General features: G+C 34.0%; 1 protein-coding gene across 1 annotated transcript; it reads left to right on the plus strand.

The window, feature by feature from the left end:
- Positions 1-1249: 1249 nt before the first annotated feature.
- Positions 1250-2054, plus strand: LOC120067405 (uncharacterized). The gene is made up of 2 exons (XM_039018974.1): positions 1250-1369; positions 1599-2054. Exons 1-2 carry the CDS (start codon positions 1250-1252, stop codon positions 2052-2054), a joined length of 576 nt encoding a protein of 191 aa, XP_038874902.1.
- Positions 2055-14762: the final 12708 nt, after the last annotated feature.

Genomic DNA, 14762 nt, shown 5'->3' on the forward strand with positions numbered 1-14762 from the left:
AGGTTAAAGAGGGTATTGTCATGTCAGATACTGAGAGGGAGTTTCGGGATACCCCAGTAGACAGACGACCTATTTGATCTAGGCGCGAATGATGATAGTTCTGAAAGTGGCAATAGGTCGACTAGTGATGGGGGTAGTCCTGAAAGTGAAAGTGACAGTGATGATCATCATGGAGATGACAATGATGAAGTTGTCAGGGTGGAGGAAGGGGATGAACCTGAGCATTCTAAGCACGAGGATGCTAAATATGAAAGGGTGGAAGGAGGGACATACACACCTAGTGATGATATGTTCCATTATGTGATGGGGGACGTACGCGATGAGAACGAGTTGAACCAACTTGATTTCTATCTTGCGGACTCCCATAGAGAGTAACTTGTGGATGAGGAGTGTCTTGAGTGTGCTGCTCACCGCAGAGAGGGAGCCAATCCCAACAAGTCTATTTATTCGTACTTGCAGACCATTGATAGCTCACTATCGAGGTTGGATGGTCGTATCGGGTTTAGATAGTCATGTATCCAGTATGGAGGAAAATATGACGGACATGAAAGGGCAATTGTCGGCCATCCTGTCACTGCTGCAGTCTATGTGCAAGGTTTGCATTTACTATCATTTTATGTCCTTATGTGTTTAGTTTTTACGTGTTCGTGAACTCATCATTTTACTTTACTAATTGAAAGGTTTCACGGTGAATGAGGAGACGACCAGGTCACCCATCCCATCTTGGGATCCCGATACCAAAATGCGATTGCCTCTGACACTCTCATCCCCCCTCTACAGCCCGATACCACCATTTCACCTACTCCTACCCCCCCTCTACAGCCTAATACCACCACGACATCACCAATTGACGTCGAACTATAGAGGCCGACGTCCCACAAACAAAGCCCAACATGTCTGCCTTACTCACCATGCCACATATAGAGACTAACATGTCTGACATCCTAGAGGCCGACACTTCTGGGATTATTACGACCACAGAAGAAGTTACACTGGTGAGTAATTTATTGATCAGTAATCTTTGTTTCTATTTTTATATTTCTTGATAAGTAATCTTTTGTTATCTGTTTATGTAGGAATCTCGAAGAATTAGTCGTAAGAGGAAACCTGTTGATAAATATACCCTCCAACTCAAGTAAAAAAGAAAAGTATGGTTAAGCATCCTTTCCAAGGTATAGCAACGTCACTATCCAGAGCGATCGTCACATATAACATAGCACATGATGTTCCACACAATATCCTTACAGAAATGATGGGCTGGATCTCGGACGACAATATGGACAATGAGGTTCGAGAGAACTCCTTTAAACAACTCGCCAAGCAATTCTTCAAGGAATTGATTACCCCGAATTCATTGGTCGAGTGTGGTGTAAGTTTCCTCGTCTTGACTTCTTTACATGTTGGCTATCTTGTACTTTTACTGACATAGTAATTTTTCATGCTGACCATAAATACTTTATTTTATTTTATGAAAGAAAAATTTTATACCTGGCTCAACATGTGCATGCATAAATTCACCATCTTGCCAATTGGTGTAACGGTAAATTTTGATATTTCATTTCTTAACTTCTCGTGATGGGGTATTTAAACGAATAAAGAATAAGACACTTCTAGAGGCTGCACTAGCATGGGAAGATGAAGACACGTATAAGGACTACGTCACCGGTAAATTTGATATCAAATGGGCAGATGTGGATTTCGTTTATACGGCGATGAATATCAGTGACCACTGGATGGTCCTTGCAATGGACATTTACAGAGGCCACATATTCGTGTTCGATTCACTTTCGTCATACACACCAATGACAAAGCTGGTGAATTGGCTAGAGCTATTGACGGTCACAGTACTATCCCTACTTCACTATTGTGACGTGGATCGTTCAAAGTCGGATCTATACACAGTCCGTTGGAAAATCTCGCGACCTATGAACGTCAACATACAACACGGGTCGCTTGATTGTGGCATCTTCGTAATCAAATTACTAAAACACCTGGTGACTAGTACTGATCCGTCCGTAATCACTCAGGAGAAGATTAATGAATATAGGATGTAGTTGGCATATCAACTATCGGCAAACACTCCATAATTTTTATGTGTATAGAACGTGTATTTTTTATTGTATTTTTTATGTATGTAAAAACATTTATTTTTTATGCATAATGGAACTACTACTCTTTTCATTGTATAATTAAACATGTATTTTTTATGTAAGTCAAAGTTCAAAGTTCAATATCATAATTTTATCAAAACATGCATAATGAAGCTACTGCTCTTTTCATTGTATAATTGAACTTGTATTTTTTATGTAAGTTCAAAGTTCAATATCATAATTTTATCAGAACATGCATAATTGAGCTACTTCTCTTTTCATTGTATCAATGGTATGTAGAACATTATATGGTTCAAGGTTCAAAGTTCAAACATTGAGAGAGCGAGATTTTGAGAGAGGGCGAGATTGAGAGAGCGAGATTTTGAGAGAGAGTGAGATTGAGAGACCAAGGTTTTGAGACAGAACGAGATTTTGAGAGAGAGCAAGATTGAGAGAGTCTGAAGTTATTGTTTTTTGTTACAAGTATGAAGATTGAGAGAGAAAGTATGAAGATGGAGAGTGTATGAAGATGGAGAGAGTATGAAGATTGAGAGAGTATGAAGTTGGAGAGAGTATGAAGATTGAGAGAGTATAAAGATTGCTATTATAGAAATACTCCAGCTTGTTATTGTTTTTTGTTTACAAGATGAAAATATGAAGTATGAAGTGTTACAAGTATGAAGTATGAAAAAGTATGAAGTATGTTACAAGTATGAAAAAGTATGAAGTATGTTACAAGTATGAAAAAGTATGAAGTATGTTACAAGTATGACGTATGAAAAACTGATCAATGGTATTTATAACAAATGAAATGTTACAAGTTAGTTACAAACTAAACTAGATGAGGGGTGTTTGTGTCACGGTTTCTGGCATTTTCAGCACGTCGCACGATTGTAAGCAGTTCGGTACAATTTTGGTAGTTATGCCCATAATTCCCACACCGACCATATTTCATTTATCTTCAAAATTCACCTCTAGATGGTATTCTTATCACTCTCCGTCACCCGGCTTGTGGCACAAACTTCAGAGGAAGGATAACCTTTTCTACATATCCTCTTCCATTCAGATATGTGGCCAAGTGGATTTATAGGCTCCGCATACTTAGTCATTAGAGAGTCCACTGTATAAAATCAACTACAAAGACTATGGATGGGTATATTTCATTCCTTGGCAACAACAATTGCATGTAAACACGGGATACCAAGTGAGTCGAATTCCTTACACGTGCATTCCTTCGTGTGAAGATTGACAATACTGTCCAATCGATTATCTCGCACGTGTACCCGATAACAACCAATAGGCTCCACCCGATATCGTTTGCCCTTATCGGCCTTACTTGCCAATCAGGTTTCATAGTAGTCAGAGTGCAATGTTGTTCGAGATGCCCAATAATTCCTCCGTTCGTAGAACAACGATTGGAGCATTCCTCTAACATGTTCAATCAAGCATACTATGGGCAATAGTCGATACTCTTTAGTTAACGAATTGAAACACTCTGCATTGTTGGATGTCATGTTATCATATCTTCGTTCTATTTGGTAAACCTGTGCCCACCTTTGAAGACCGATGTCTTCCAAATATTTTATGACAGTACCGTCTCGAAAACTATGGAGTTCATCCCATTTTGTCTGGAACTCTGTCATGTAAAATGCCCTTGCTACATCTCTAAATATCCCAACAACCGTGCTATCCTTAAAGTTTGTAACTAGATTTTATTCTATATGCCATGTGCACAATCTATGAAATGCCATGGGAAAAAATGCACGAATAACATTGCCGATAGATACCATTCGATCAGATACAAACCCCAGATTATCGGGTTCTCCGATACTGCATTTCAAATTTGACATAAACCATTTCCATGATCGATCGGTTTCATTGTCCATTATTGCATATGCTAGTGGGTATAATTGATTGTTCCCGTCTATAGAAACCGCAACCAACATGGTGCCTTTGTATTTTCCTTTCAAGTGCGACCCATCAACAATAATACAAGGCCAATAGCTTGTGAAACCTCTAATACAAGGCCCTAATGCCATAAACATATACTTGAAATGCATCTCATCTTCAAGTTCGATCTCAAAGACTGTACCCAGATTCTCTATTTTTGGCGATTCTCCATAAGCATGTAGTATAGAGTATGAGTATTCTGGAGTACCTCTAGTGAGATCATACGCGGCTTCCCTTGCACACCACATTTTATCATAACTTATGTTCACGCCATAATCTCTTCTCATATCCTCAACGATATGACAAGGTTTATAAATACGTCCTATTCCCGTTAACTTATCTTTAATGAGCTGACCAACAACCGTAGCAGTTGCTTGTCTATGGTCGTGATTCAGAATTCCAATTGAACATATATGCGAACTGCAGTACTTTGTGATCTTGAATATATCAGACCCTTCCATTTTTACTACACGAAGGCTCCACTTACATGTCTCCTCAATACATTTGATAGTGAACATAGATTTGGTTGATTTTCTGACCTTAAATTCAAAATTTTTGTTGATGGACAAAATAGATAATCTCATTTTCAAGTCCTTTTTGCTAAAAAATAATTTACTAACTTTAACGTCCTCTGTCCCAGATGAAGAGGTGCCAGACATAATCAATTCTGTCCTATGATTTGAAGACACAGATGGTGGAACCACTGAAGCTGCTGTAGAATGACGCACCTCCATGATCACGATCCATTTCATTCAATCCTGCTGGTTGCTCATTCACATCTACTAAAAGACCATAATTCATATAATCGAATGTTGATGGTACAGTGTTGGTATACAATGGAATATCATCCTCTTCTTGACGAAACTGGTATGATTCCTCGTATTGTCTGTCCATAGTCGTATCATCATAACTCACATTTCCAAACCCCATTCCAATTTTTTCGTCCTGATTAGATTTCAACGTTATAGCTATCTAAAGTCTACTAAGCTCTTCTCGCAAAAGAAGGAAGCGAACATCATCATCCTTCATTATGCATTGTGGAGGGCCTTCAAATTCAAGCTTATATTTAACTTTCAGTATAAGATTAAACTCTAAAGAACTGATATTTGTAACCCTGTAAATGTGAGATTTAAGTTCTTCATACTTCAATTTATGAGGCACAATGATTCCGGTCAACTGTCCCCCAATATACGAACTTTCATTCTCATCCCAATCACCTCCATATCGAATAAGTAGACACTTTTCTGTCATCCTACAAAGCAAGAGAACATTTGTCATTAAGTTGTACAAGCAATTGAAATGTACTCTCGCTCTCAATCTCGCTCTCCCTCGAAATCTCTCTCTCTCTCTCGTAATCTCGCTCTATCTCGTAATCTCACTCTCTCTTAATCTCGCTCTCTCTTACTCTTGCTCTCTCTCTTACTCTTGCTCTTTTTTACTCTCTCCCAATACAAAATTTCGTAATGTTACCTGTCTAGAAATAACACAGCAAAAATAATTAAACAGACTCAAAATAATGAAACATCTTTTCTGAAAAAGCTGTTCCGTTCTGAAAAAGTCTTGTCTCGGAAATCCCCGTTCGAAAAATCTCCGTTCAACAAAACACTGTCGAAAATCAGAGAAGTAATCACCTTTGAAATGGAGTTTAGAGTTTAAAGAAATCATCATTGTATTGTGTTTAGATATTATTGATTTGATTTGAGGCGTCCATCATGAAAATTGTCAAATCATTCATATACTGACGAGCAATCACATCAAACTAGGGAATTTCAAGCGAGAGCGAGAGTGTTTAATCAGATGAGAGCGAGATTTACCTCAGAAGGCTGGTGTAAGGGTAATTTACGTAATTTGGTATAGCGATGATGTCAGCAGAGGGTCAATTGACATTATTTTTTAAAAAATGGGTCATTTGACATTTTGGACCCAAAAATTGGGCCATCCGTACAAATTTTCTAATAAATAAAAAATAAAAGAGAAAATTATAGAATCTACCAAAGTATGATAATAGTTGCAATTTCAACCCCTAAATTTTTATGTTGGTGAAAATTGGGCACAAAACTAACATTAAGGACATGAGAAAAAATATTCTTGTCAACCTGATGTGACGCCTCAATGGTTTAAAACACATGAGAGAAAAAAAAAATATAAGAAAAATAAGATGCGTTGTCGATACAGAATTCACCGGAATAATAAGAATAAAACCTTAACAGAGTCTATCGGAATTGTAACTATATGAAAACTCTAATGGAGTCCACCAGAATTGAGACGTCCACCAATTCACTAGGGGAGAGCTATCGGTACGACACGATGGGGCTTATACCGCCAAGCATCAGAAGGAAATTTGTGGTTGTTGAGCTAGAAGCTGGCAAGTTAGTGGATGGAATTTGAGATTCATCGAATGTTGAGCCCAATTCTGGTGGTCTCCATCAAAAGATAATTCATTTTCTATTTCGTACATTAATGCATTCCATGCATGTGGTTTATATCCTTTTCTGAAAATATTATTTAGGGCAAATTGCAAAAACCATATCGAAAGGTAGTATTTACTATTACACTCTCAAATACGGGATTTCGTTGTGTAATTCTTCTTCATCATCGTCCAATTTCAATCCGTCTCTAATCGGTCAAGGTGGAATTCCCAGAAACAACCGAACAAAATCCATTTTTTTTGTGATGCAAGAGAGTGGAAGTGAGGAATTCGGAGAAGTTTGTTAGAGAGAGAAAGAGACAGATAGGATGAGACAAAGATAGTGAAAACAGAGCATTATTGTTAATGTTTGAATTCACTTAAAAAAAAATAGTTTAACTAAAATGATATTACAAATTAATTTTTTTATGAAATTAAATTCGTTCGGTCTCTCTCTCTCTCAGTGTTTTCTCTCTTTCTTTCTTTCATTTTTCATTTTTTTTTTTTCAAGAAATACTTCGTATTAAGCCTCAAGGTCAATTGGCAATCTTACAACATTTTGGGCCAAGGAAATAGCCCAATTTAGGAAACATCTACATCAAAAACCAGATAGTTTGTAGGGCTGACCAGATAAATAGGAAAATTAAAGGTTTATTTTGGACTAATAACAAAAAATTTATTTAATTGTTAAAATGGCCAAATTGAAAAAATAATTAAAAAATAAAAGTAGGAAATTGTAAAAAATACGATCGCTTAAATTAAAACATCCAATGTTCAAGAATTCAATTTGAGGAGTTTCTAAACAATTCGAAAAACAACAAAATATCCTATAACTAAATCAAATACATGGAAATCGATGCACTGTCAACAATCAAATCAAAGCCTATTTGATATGATTGATACACAATCCGAGGAGTGCATTCAAAATACCAAAGAGTCTTCTTCAAATTAAAATTAGGGATTTCGATTTTTCTAAACCAAAAGTCACATACATTAGAAGTATGAAGACAAAAACAAAAGTCTATTCGGCTGCCCAACCATAAACCTTCACTTCTCAAGTCACATACAACAACAAATCTTTGCAAATCGTCACAATAATCTCATCTATACCGGTAAGTGACTGTAAATCGTAGAAGAAAGTCTAACCTTCTCATATATAATCTGAGAGAGACTGAGACAAAGTTGTGAAAGGAACAAAACGGAAGAAGAAAAATCCATCCTTGGATGCGACAGTAACGATCACGAACGACGATCAACAAAGAACTGGCGTGGTTGGAATGGCGGGGTGGCTAGACCGACAGCAAACGAGGGCGTTTGTTGCGAGGTGACCTTGGGAAGTGTCTGCGTGAGAGTGAGAGATGGATACATAGCTAAAATAGTTTAAGATAAATAATTCAAATTGACTTGAACTTGGGATCTCACATACATTGTCTTGATAAAGTCATGTGAAATATAGTTTTTTTTTTTTTTTTTAATGAAATATATGTTATACTGTGTTTGAAACATATGTTGGACCTCATCAAAATAAAATAAACTAATTTTCAATGATTAATGTGCTCAGAGGGGAGAAGAATTTGTTTATGCTTTATTATTCAAATACAATGTATTAGTAGGAACCACAGAACTAGTAGAGAGCAATAAAATAAAGATAAATTAGTACATTAAAATCAAATTTGATAATAAAAAAATAAATTTAAATTTACATTAAGGGAAAAAATGAGGAAGAGTTTTGTTTGTTTCTACTAACTCATTATTGAAATACACTGTATTTTCAGAAGTACCAGACGATACGGTATCAACGACTACACATAAATCATTTTTAGGGGATCTCAAAAGAACTAACATCAACCACAAAACATCCTTATCTTCAACCATTCATATAAGATTTGAATTGTTGGAACCATCCTCGTACAAGGTCAAATGAGATACAGAGAGATTGAAAGACAGAAAAAACTTACCTTAAATATAATCAACAAATTGTTGGAACACAATGAACCTAATGGAATATAAGTCTAAAAAACATGATAATCATGATAGTGTGAACTTTCATCCCATCTATCATCGAAAAGAATCCTTACTCGTTGTAGAGTCATAGCAAAAATAGAAAGATTTAAACAGTGACTACTTGCTTGTTTGTAGAAAAGACCGACTTTTTTAAGATAATGATAAAACAAAGTGTATATAAAAAAAAATTTAAATGATGTAATAATATAATAAGATGATAAGTGATAAAACGTGATAAAAAACTGAAAAGAGAAAATTTGAATGAAATATACCGTTGTTTGATGATAATATGTATAAAATAATGAATAAAATCTTAGTTGGAATCAAATATATTCATCCGAATTTAAAATAATAAAAAAAATTATAAGATAATGTAAAATTTGAAGATCTAGTATAAACTAAACTCAAAATGGAGTTATACAAATTAGAAATTGATTCATTTTTAATAAATTTCAAAAATGGTTATATCAAATCAAATGTGATATTAAACTGCCAATTCGAAATTCAAATTGGCCAAAAGATGCACCGCCTTTTTCTCTTGAATCCATAGTTTGAATCTCATAATTGATACATGTGATAGTAATTACACTGTATTTCTATTTATAATTAATACACACTTTCCATTTGCATTGTATTTCTATTCAGAATTGATGCACGCTATAATAATTACACTAATTTGAAAATGTTGTTGTCTGACCATACTAGAGGCAAATTCGGTATTATAAAAGTGGACATCATGTGAGTGACACATGTTTTGCCAAAAATCTCATTATTTTCGATCTTTGACATAAATCCAAAGGACCTCTAAATTTTACATTTTTCTCCAATTTCTCTAGTTTGTAACACCTAGCCCTTTTAGTTCCTTCATGTGCTACAATAATCAGTTTTCTGCCAACATATAGAAAAGAAATAGAGACGAACTTAGAGGAATTGCAAAAGATCTCCGTATTGAATGAGAAATTTTGGACTAATCACAAGTTGCCAAGTCATTTACTAAATTAATGACGAAATTCCAAATTATTAAATTTAGGCTCAATTAGGAGTTGATATATGTCCCAAATTGAAATTGAAGACAAATTTCGATGGCTTACCATAACCTTTGAATCAGATAAAATTAATTTGCCCAATTTGATATTATTATTTGGGTCCAAGTCCAACTAAGCCTAGAAATAGGTCAAATTTGACCCAAATATCAAATCTAACCTAAATCCAATTAATTGAGCCTAAAGACCAAACTCATTGACCAACCAAGCCCAAACCCATGGGCTAACCAGACCCAAGCCCACGAAGCTCATCAAAGAGTCCTATTCATTTCAAGGGTCAGCAATTCTACACTCTAAGAGCTTAAAGGGAATTCTCTACAATCAAAAGACTTCTTGATTTTGACTCCTAAAGCTGATCACGGAAGAGTCTAGAGAGAATCAGAGGATCAAGTATTAGAGATTAAACCACATAACATCAAATCAACTTCAACATCAGCAACTCAAGTTCACAAACACGTTTCTTCATGATTAAACACTCAATCTCTCCTGTTAAATAAATTGACAACTTCAAGATAGTCTGATTCCACAATTACTTTGGAAAATTCCGGCGAATTTTGAAGAGGAATACCCTCCAAAATAGCTTTAATTTCAACCGAAGGAGCATTTGGAATAAAGTACTTCATATCTCAAGCTTTGATATCAACCCTTGAATCTCTACAAATAATCCTCAGTCCTGTAGAAGGACTTTGTTTCCATGTAGCATCAACATTTATTTTTATAAAATCATTCAAAGGAGGAGACCATGATGATAGAAACTCGGAATCTGCAACTCTATTCAAGTTGTTACCAGGATTTGAAGTGATTTAATAGAGGCAAATTCCTTAAAATAATATTGTATCCAATTTGCCGGAACAGTAGTGTTAGGAATAGGATCACCATTAATAAGCTTATTTTGATCATTCCACAAACCCCAACATGTGACTGCTATTCATTCGATCTCTTCAAAGGTACACGAGGTGCTTAATTTGAGTCATCTATCCACATAACTGAGATTAAAATCTTCAAAAATCAGAGGACAACAAGATCACTATACGAAAATGGACCTTTTTTGGAAGGTCAAAACTTAAAAAAAAAATATTTAATAAACATTCGATACATTTTTTTAAAAGGTTAGCTCGACCATTGAAAAGTGTCAAAATAGATCCCGTCGAAATTTTTTTTTCAAAGGTTTACTAACCTTTGAAAAGAATTATTTTTCAAAGGTTGATTAACGTTCGAAAATTATTATTCTTCAAAAGTCATATATTTTCGATAATTGTCAAATTATTTATCGATAATTATCTATTATCAAGTGTCTTTGTCGAAGGTTTTCATTATTTTTAAAGGCTTATCATGTTATTTTCAAAAATTTAAAAACCTTTAAAAACTTATTTATCAACAATTGTATATCCTTCGAAAATTCTCTTACAAAACCTTTTAGCACATTTATTGACAAATCTCAGAAAGTTGTTTTTACTAATTCATCTACCTGTAGTACCATGGATTACAAAGTATAAGAATATAATAGAAAAAATAGACAATGACATGGATGGAAGTAAACTTATATATCATAAAAGTATACCAAAAGACTATTGAAATTTTATAACATCAAACTACAATCGATCAACTAAAAACAAATTTTTTATGCATCTCTACTATCCCTTTTTGAAAACTATCCTCAAAACGATTTTCTAAAAACTTGTTCAGAATAGCTGCCATTGCTCATCTCTATAGAGTTTGCTAATATCAAAGCTATCTCCATAGGGACACAAGAATTAAAAATCCTCAAATCCTCAAATCCTCGTTTCTAGCCGATCAAGTCGAGATGACGAGCTTCTCCAAAATTAAAAATCATCGATGAACGATGAAAACAACGTAGATGAAATTGCAAAATATAAAAGAAGAATCATAGTAAAATATTGAAGGAAGAAAAAAAAGAATTTGTGAAGATTTTGATAAAAGATAACATATATTTTTCTAAAGAATTTGGTGGTCATTGATAAAATATATATTTAACAACTTAAAAATAGATATTACTATCAAAGGTTAATTAATTATTTTCAACCGAGGATAATATATTTTCGAAGGTTATTTAAACTCCTTTAATAAAGAATAATATATTTTTCAAAGGTTTTAAATGTTCTTTGATAAATTTAATATTTTTTTCAAAAGTTTTTAATAACATTCAATAAATAGTAGATAATTTTCGAAGGTTTTTTAAAGATAAAAAAAAATAATATATTTTACAAAGGTTCTTAATATTCTTTGTAAATATAATATATTTTTCAAAAATTTTCAATAACGTTTGATAAAGAGTAGATAATTTTCAAAGGTTTTTAATGTCTTTGATAAATATAATATCTTTTTTAAAGGTTTTCAATAACCTTGGATAAAGTGTAGATAATTTTCAAAGGTTTTTTAAACTTCTTTGATAAATATAACATCTTTCTCAAAGGTTTTCAATAACGTAACCTTTGATAAAGAGTGAATAATTTTCAAAATTTTTTAAAACTCCTTTGATAAATATGATATCTTTTTCAAAGGTCTTTTAACAACCTTTGATAACAGTAGATAATTTTTAGAGGTTTTTAAACTCATTTGATAAATATAATGTTTTTTTCAAAGGTTTTCAATAACCTTTAATAATTAGTGGATAATTTTCAAAGATTTTTTAAAAATAATTGATAAATATAATATCTTTTTCAAAGGTTTTCAACAACCTTCGATAAAGAGTTTTATAATTTTCAAAACTTTTTTAAAATCCTATGATAAATATAATATATTTCCCAAAGGTTTTCAATAAGCTTTGATGAAGAATAGATAGTTTTCAAATGTTTTTTAATTTCCTTATGATAAATATAATATCTTTCTCAAAGAGTTTTCAAGGGAACTATAATAATATATTTCATTTTTGCTTTTTTGAATCAACGAGGTATTCTCTGGCTGTGTAGATGTAGGTTGAAAATTTGGACCACTTTAATTAGGGTTAGCAAAAAAACCCGACGGGACGGGTCCCTACGAGGACCCGCCCTGTTCCGGCCGGGGATTCCCCAGTTTGACCGGGGATGGAGTCAAATCGGGGAATTTATTCGAGGCCCCGTCCGAGGACGGGGCGGGGATGGAGACAGTATCCCCGCCCCGACCCCGAATTTATATATATATATTTATCCCTTCCCCAGTCCCCTCTCGCTCTCTACAATCTTCAACAAAACATCCCTCCCCTCTCGCTCTCGCTCTCGCTCATCCTCCCCTCTCACTCTCACTCATCTCTCCCCTCTCGCTCATCCCTCCCCTCCGTTGAAGTCTGCAACGAATGGGGCCCCACGGGGACCCTATTTCCCCGACGGGGAATCTCCGCCCCCATCCCTGCCTTCAAATGGCGGGGACGGGGGTGGGGATGGGGGACAATTTCCCCTACGGGGCCGGGGACGGGGGACGCCCCCCGCCCCAGCCCCATTGCCAACCCTAACTTTAATCTTTTGTGTTTTAATCTTCTTCTCTTTCTTGAACTACTCCACCAAAAATCTTAAATATCTTTTCAGAAAAATAGATATTTATTTTTTGATGTTTCTCTAAATTTAGAGGAAATGAAAGTGAAACTGTTGAAAAAATGTGGTGACATGCCATTGACAGTTACGATGATGGAGGAGATTTAATTAAAAAGTTAATGACATAGTAAAAATATAGAGCAACAATAATAAGAAAAGAAAAGATAAAGAAGAAGATGATACGAAATTTATAGAGAAAAATTAGCTAAAATCAAAAGTTTTGATTTCGCTTTAGTTTCTTATTTTATTTAACTATATTTCTACCAGAAATGTATTGAGTTCATTGTTGTTCATTGCCCAAGAAAGAAAGAAAGAAAGAAAGAACAATTTTAAAAATTAAAAGAAAAAAATTACAACCCATATTTTCTTCAAACAAAGATGGATAGAATTATTGCTTAAAAGAGTTTGAAAACAAAAATAATCATAAAAGTATATTATTTAGAGTTCAAAAAACTGTATCAGATATCCAGACATATGAACTAAACTTTGTACCCCAAACACAAACATATGAACTCAGACCAAATAACTCTGTACCCCAAACGCAAATATATGAACTCCACAGATATATGAACTCTACAGACATATAAACTTTAGACATCCTATCTCAACTCAGCATCCCAAATAGCTCCTTACTTTTTTTTTTTTTTTTGGTAGAAAGATTTTTGGAGAACTGTTAAAGTATGGTTAATCGACTTTTGGTTTGCGTGGGGAAGACTTCTTTGCACATTTGCTTAGGCTAACTGTGACATCTTAATGGCTTTAATTCGTGCAAACACTTTGTACATATAGGAAACCAAAACACATTTGTATATAAAAACACTCGCGAGAAAAAGTAACCAAACGCATAGAATTTTTTATTTTAAACTCCTTTTGTATAAAAAAAAATGTTTAAATGAAAATGATTTTTTGAAAAAAAACACTTTTTCCTGAACAATCCAACTTCATAACTCAATGTTAAATAACTTTACATTCTAAACACAAATTTTCTAAACTCCAACTAAACAACTATGTACCCTAAACACATATTGTTTAATTCTATAAACTAATTAACTCTATAAACTAAATAACTCTATATTTAGTAAGTCAACTCATAACGTCCCAAGTGTCTCTTAAATATTATCTTATGATAATTCTTGGTTCCCACAATTCTTAATATATATACAGTTGAATTAGTTAAAGGGTTATAACACTGATGAGAGACGAAAGATGTTTGAATTTTGACCCTACATTAATCGTTGAACAAAAGTTTGGCTTTCTTTCTAAGTTTTCTTTTTTAATGGGACTTTTATTTCTAGCTATACGAGATATGTTTTAGGGAAAGTTACCCGAATGTGCTTGGAATTTTTATTTGATATGTGAACCGAAAAAATAGAACTTAAAATTAAATTAATGTCATTATTATAAATTGAAATGGACCAGTCTAGAACATCAGACAAGCAACCACGAATACAACACAGCAGATAAACCACGCACGAACTAAGATATGGGTCACATGATTCCAGTCTCTATGCTCAAACCGGGTCAAATGGGTTGGAAAGAAGACACAAACACCTAAATATCTTCAATCAGATGTAAGACCTCAAGAAAAGGATCCAACGAGCGGTTTAGCATATCAATCACCACAATTAGATAAAGCAATAATATTTTCCATCAAAGAAAGATGAGCAAACTTAAGCCCTTCCAAGATTTTAAATTTATAACGAATAGATATTACGGAGTTGTCACAATGTTGCCTCATCAT

This window comes from Benincasa hispida, chromosome 12 (assembly GCF_027475165.1).
Source record: "Benincasa hispida cultivar pf3 chromosome 12, pf3_genome.v1.1, whole genome shotgun sequence".
Lineage (NCBI taxonomy): Eukaryota > Viridiplantae > Streptophyta > Magnoliopsida > Cucurbitales > Cucurbitaceae > Benincasa > Benincasa hispida.

What these genes read in the sequence shown, in the direction of transcription:
- LOC120067405 (XM_039018974.1), top strand. Translation starts at nt 1,250, where the DNA reads ATGATGGGCTGGATCTCGGACGACAATATGGACAATGAGGTTCGAGAG. An exon ending in ATTCATTGGTCGAGTGTGGT is followed by an intron (nt 1,370 to 1,598) that starts GTAAGTTTCCTC and finishes AAACGAATAAAG; the next exon opens with AATAAGACACTTCTAGAGGC.